This window comes from Tupaia chinensis, unplaced genomic scaffold (genome assembly GCF_000334495.1).
Source record: "Tupaia chinensis unplaced genomic scaffold, TupChi_1.0 Scaffold000320_1, whole genome shotgun sequence".
In the NCBI taxonomy this organism is placed as follows: Eukaryota; Metazoa; Chordata; class Mammalia; order Scandentia; family Tupaiidae; genus Tupaia; species Tupaia belangeri.
Window position 1 is genome coordinate 5,279,682 of NW_006159813.1, and position 5,683 is coordinate 5,285,364.

General features: G+C 40.1%; 1 protein-coding gene across 2 annotated transcripts in view; it reads left to right on the forward strand.

Moving 5' to 3' along the window:
- The window catches only part of FBXO21 (F-box protein 21), a gene marked incomplete in the record, with an annotated part of 48,767 nt that overhangs the window by 792 nt on the left and 42,292 nt on the right, over nt 1-5,683 (forward strand). For both annotated transcript variants that reach the window (XM_014588981.2, XM_014588982.2), the window contains 2 exon segments: nt 742-877; nt 3,013-3,107. In XM_014588981.2, coding sequence (XP_014444467.1) covers nt 742-877; nt 3,013-3,107 — 231 coding nt within the window.

Genomic DNA, 5,683 nt, shown 5'->3' on the forward strand with positions numbered 1-5,683 from the left:
CCCACCCCCGGACCCCTTCCCGCGGACCGGCAGACAAAGGCCTCCAGGCCGCCGGCTCCCGGGCTCCGCGGGGCCACACCGTGCCGACCCTCGGCTGCCCAAATGGCGCGTCTGGGAGCGCCCAGCGGACGGGCCCGCGTTATGAAGGATGACATGGGAGCATCGCGGCGAATCTGTTTTGCGCGCTTCTTTTGTGCCGGGCTCTGTGCTAAAATGTTTACACGGATCTGGTGATGGGTAGTGACCGAGCGGGCGCAGCATCCACTGGTTGGTTGTGGGCAGCACAGATTTCGATGTTGGTAAAAATCTGGCCCTGCGGATTCCCTGTGTGACCTTGGGGGAAACGACTTCCCTTTTTTTGAGCCTCGTTCGTTCATCGTTTTCGAATAATAGTGATCTCATTAGACCTTCCTTTTTACCATGGGTCTTAAGTGAGATGATACGCTGGAAGCCCGAACCCCAGGGCCCTGCTCTTTGGAGGCGAGCACTGTTAACTGCCGTTGTCAGCGTCACTATTATTGGTGCTACAACTGTCCCCATTTTATAGATGGAGTTGGAAACAGGCAGTCATGTCGTCACACCAAGGTCACACTGCCAGTGAGTGTGGGGTGGGGATTTGAACCAGGTCCATAGGCCTAGGCCCTCTGAACCAATCACTGGCCCTGTTTTCCCAGACTGTCTTTGATTCTTGGCTGTCTACTTTGAGTGTCTTAAGCTGAGGGGGTGTTTCTCTCCTTGTAGGTGGCCTTCCCTTATGAAACACTACAGCCCCACCGACTACGTCAATTGGTTGGAAGAATATAAAGTTCGGCAAAAAGCTGGATTAGAAGCCCGGAAGATTGTAGCCTCGTTCTCAAAGAGGTTCTTTTCAGAGCACGTAAGGATCTGTTGATGTGACTCCAAGCTTTTGCCTGTGTGTATCTGGTCTGTAGGCATTAGCTCATCCAGATCTTTTTTGCTATCTCCCTCTTCAATGCTCTCACAATCCCTTACTCACAGGGCTGCAGGAGTCATTGTGTCCTTTTCCTCCTATCCAACAACATGAAGCCGTTTGTCCCTGCCAGCTTTACTTTTCTAAAGCCAGAGAGAGAGAATGGGAGTGGGAGGGCAAAGGGAGGGACATGCAGCACAATGCAGAGGACCGTCTAGATCAGCATTATTGGTCTTCAAGTGGTTAGACTTTTTTATTTTCTTTTTTTTTTTGAAACATGCACAAGATTTGGGGAATCACCAGTAATTGAAACATTATAAATTCCTCCCAGTTGTTTCCCCAGAAAGGTTCACGAAATTAATGTGGTTCTTCTCTCTGGCTTTGCAGGTTCTGTCCAGTAGGGAACTGCATTATGTGTTGAGGTAACAGGATCAAAAGCTACATAAACCAGAACTATTACTCCCTCAAATAAAAAATCTTGTGTTCACTGTCCCTGGAAAGTGTTTTTTTGTTGTTTTTTTTTTCCTCCTTTTTTCAAACTATTCCTGAAATGTAAGGTATTCTGTTTTGTTTTATTTTGATTTTCCTTGCTCAAAAGATCTCATGGAATTTTCTGTTTTCACTCCCGATTCTGAACCTTTTGCAACTTTGGAAAATAGTTCACTGTAATATTTCAGTATCATCTAACTATTAGATAGTTATTTTTGATTGGAGGTCTGGAAATAGAGATGATCTAGTTTATTTTATTATCCTGGTTTACCAAAAATTACTTCTCATTTCCTAATTTTAACTAGTGTTAGTGGTATTCCCACATTTGGATGTTTTCAAGGCTTTTCAAGTTTCAAAGGGAAAACTTAGAACTTTGGACACATTTGAACTTATTCCCCTATAGGGGAAGAAAATAGTCTCTATTGTTATTCTTGCCTACAAATGTTTTGTCATGTTTGAATGAACAAAATGTTTGTTCTACTTTGAAGAAACCATGTAGTGGCTGAAAGCCCTCATAATTGCCAATGGTAAATACTGGTTTAAATATGTTTGCATATTTTGGTACTAAATGTGTTGAATGCGATTGGTCAAAGGCTGCTAGTTTGCAGCCTCTGTCTCCTTCTAATCTAGCTGGGTTTATGTCTGTTTTCAACAGTCTGTGTCTTTGTCTAATAATGATGGATTGATATGTTTTTTCCTTAGCTCCTTCTTTCCCTGTCCCACTGCTTAATTAGAAGCATGTCAAGGACTTTGAACACAGCAGGAACATACTTAAGATGATCTGTGGGTGGCGATTGCTTTGGCTCAAGATCTTGTGGTCTTGTGTTTTTATCATGTGTGTAGGTTGACCTGAAATGTCCTGGCTACTTTTGAAAAGCAAAGTGGGAGAAGTCATAACATTTTAAACTAAGAGGTTCTTAAAGCTTATTCTTACCACCACCTTGATTTACAGAGAAGGAAACATGGTCGGTGGGATAAAGGAGTTGCCTAATGTACTAGGCTCACCTCTCTGGCCTGCTTCTCCTTGTTGAATACAATGTAAACTGTGAAAAATGATTAGTGTGAATTATGGAATGTTGTAGTTCTAGTCTTTCTTTCAGAGCTATTTTTTGTTTATATAACAACTGTGAGTTACCAGTTTCATAAATTCTGTGGAAACTTAATGTATAGAAACCAGAAGATCTGAACAAATTATTATTCCTCATGTTACTTTCTATTTCTGATGGTGGTACAAGGTTGTGTAGAATAGCTGGTACTACTGTCCTTGTAAATGGGCATCTTTATTTGCTTTTTTTTTTTTTTTTTAGTTTATTATTTATTTCTCCATAAGCAAGAGAGATAGCATCCCCAACAGAATCCAGATGCCCTGATCCATAGCCAGATGATGGGCATTGCATGTGCCCAGCACACTCAAGAGAGGTCTCTGGACTTGAACCAGAAGTTTTCTTCCCCTGCAGGATGGCCTGCAGAGTGTCGCATTTTACCACTGCACCACTGTCTGGTCCCAGTTTGCAACTTGTATTTGTGTATGAGAGTGATGACTGCAATTAACACTCCTAATTGAGGCCTACTTGTGTATGTCTTTCTCATAGGTTCCTTGTAATGGCTTCAGTGACATTGAGAACCTTGAGGGACCAGAGATATTTTTTGAGGATGAACTAGTGTGTATCCTAAATATGGAAGGAAGGTAAGCCATACCTTTAGCAGCGATTGTTTGTTCATTTTAAATAATAACCCCAGAATAAATGTGGCCGAATCCTAGGACATGTTTCCAAATAGTTCATGTCTTGCTGTACTTAGAGTTTGGGAGTATTCTGCATATATAAAATAAACACACCACAGATGATTGATACATAGAGAAACCTTGCAAAAATCCTTGAGGAAAAAAAATTAATGTTTAGCCCAACTGTGGATAAAATCGTGTGGTGTGGGCACTTGGTCTGTTATGTCATTTAGAAATCTTTTATTGATAATTATATATGTTGTCTTTCTTTTGTTATCACCTTCACATTGCCACTACCAAATTTGCTTGTCATGAGTCGAATCTTATTTTTTAAAATAATTTCTTAGGTATGTCTTAATTTAATGGGGAATTTTTCTTACAGTTTCTGAGTTTGAGTAAGAAATGATTTTGCTTTGGTCCTGAATACTGTGGATATTTAGTTGAGCCTTTCTTTTATCTCTGTCAGTGGACTGTGTTACTTATGTACATCCCTAATCAAGAAGAACCTGTTATCTCTTGGTTGTTGCCTACCCTCTTTTGTGCCTTATATTTTCTGCTGAGAAGGTTGAATTCCACTTTACCTGAAAGGTGACTTGGCTTCTAGCCTAACTTGCCTATGGAAAAGATTTTCTGCTCTAAAAGTTCTGAGACTAGTGATGGAAGATAAAGATATTAGTTTAGCTTCTTCCTTAAGAGAAGTCATTGTGAAATAGCTTACAAACAAGGCGTAAAATATTTTCATTGGCATTTTTATAAGGGGACTTAGGAGAGAGAAATATCAGTAGAACAAGTGTGAGGAGAGGTAAGATGTGTCTCTATTCTAGGCCTTGGATGAGTTCAGATGCAAGGTCATTTTTCGTTTCTATTTTGGTTTATCTATAAACGAATTGAAGTATGATCTAGTAGTCAGTATTGTGCAGCCTTAAATATAAAAGCTGACATGTCTTTTTACACATGTACATACACATATGTTTTTTAAAACAAATATAATCTCATAATACTTTATTGGTTGTTTTAATGTGTAGTGTAGACGTTGATTTTTTTCCCAATCTGTACTGTTTTCCCCTTCTTCCCTGTGCTGTTTCCCCCTTCTTCTCTACTCCTGTTTACATTGGTCTTCCTTGCCTCCATTCCTATAATTCATAATTACAAACTAGATTGTAGTCTTCCATGCTAATAGACAATGATATATATGGAGAATTGGGGGGAAGATCATTATTTCACAAAATCGGAATCATGTGATAGGTACTTTCTTATATATTTTCTTTTCTCATTTAATATTACCTTATAGAAATGGTAATCATCTATCCTAATTGACTGGTAACAATTCAGATTTAACCCGCAGCTTTGGTGCAGGCTGTAGTGTATCTATTCACAGTGCTGGAAGCAGTATGGCTGATCATGGGTTCAGATCTTGAACTGACCTGAGCGTGGTTGTACATGCGTCCAGAATCCTGATTAGCTGGAGGACGGAGGGAAAGGGATCATGACATGATAGGACCCTGTTAACAGTGCTCCCCCCCCCAAAAAAAAAATAGTTCTGTCTCTCATGGGAGAAATAAAATAAACCTAAAAGGGGGGGGGCAGCCTGTGGCATGGTGGGTAGAACAGGTGGATCCCACATGGCTGGCTGCACAGTTCAAGTCTTGGACCCAGCAGCTTGAGGGATGTGCCAGTTACATGTATGTACATGCCAAAAATCCCAAAAGGAGAATGGAAAGGGGATTGCGGTGTAGCCATACCCTCCCTGTGGGGGTGATTTCTCACTTTCCCTCTTACCACATGTCCCTCTTGCGCGCGCATGCGCTCTCTCTCTCTCTCTCTCTCGCCCTTAGGCAAAAATCTCCACCAAGAAAAAAAGTTTGTAAGCAATAGATTTTGGGGATGAGTTTCTTAGGTCATGCTATATAATATTATTGAAAAAACATAAAGTGAGAAGTAGCATGTCTCTGAATGGGAAGATTTACTATCATAAGAATGTCAGTTCTCTAAAAGTTAATACATGAACCTATTACTATTCCAGCTAGGATCCAAACCAGGTCTTGGAAAGGGGAGGTTTTTGTTTTGTTTAGTTGTTTCTTTCACTTGTATAATGTTGTTATAAAATAGATACAGAAGAGTAAGTTCACAAGCAGAGCCAGAATAAAATGTTTTAAAATAATCATAATGAGGAACTTGCATAACTAGGCATTATTGCATAAATGAAAATAAGTAGCCTCATCAGCAGCAAGGATAATTTGGAAACATGTCCGAGGATAAAAGATAATATATTTAAATTCTGAGGGGGAAAATGGATTATTTAATAAATAGTGCTGGACATAACAAATATCCATCTGAAAGAAAGTAAAACTTAATACAAGAAATATATTTCAAAGGATCAAACAACTAAAATTGAAAAAGGATTGCAATAAAAATCCCTTAAGAAAATAAGAGACTTGGGGCCAGCAAGCAGTGTTGCAGTTAAGGCGCTGGTCTTCCGTATGATCGACTGCAATTTGAGTCTCAGATCTAGTGTCTGCCTGCTCACTTTCCCTCTTTCC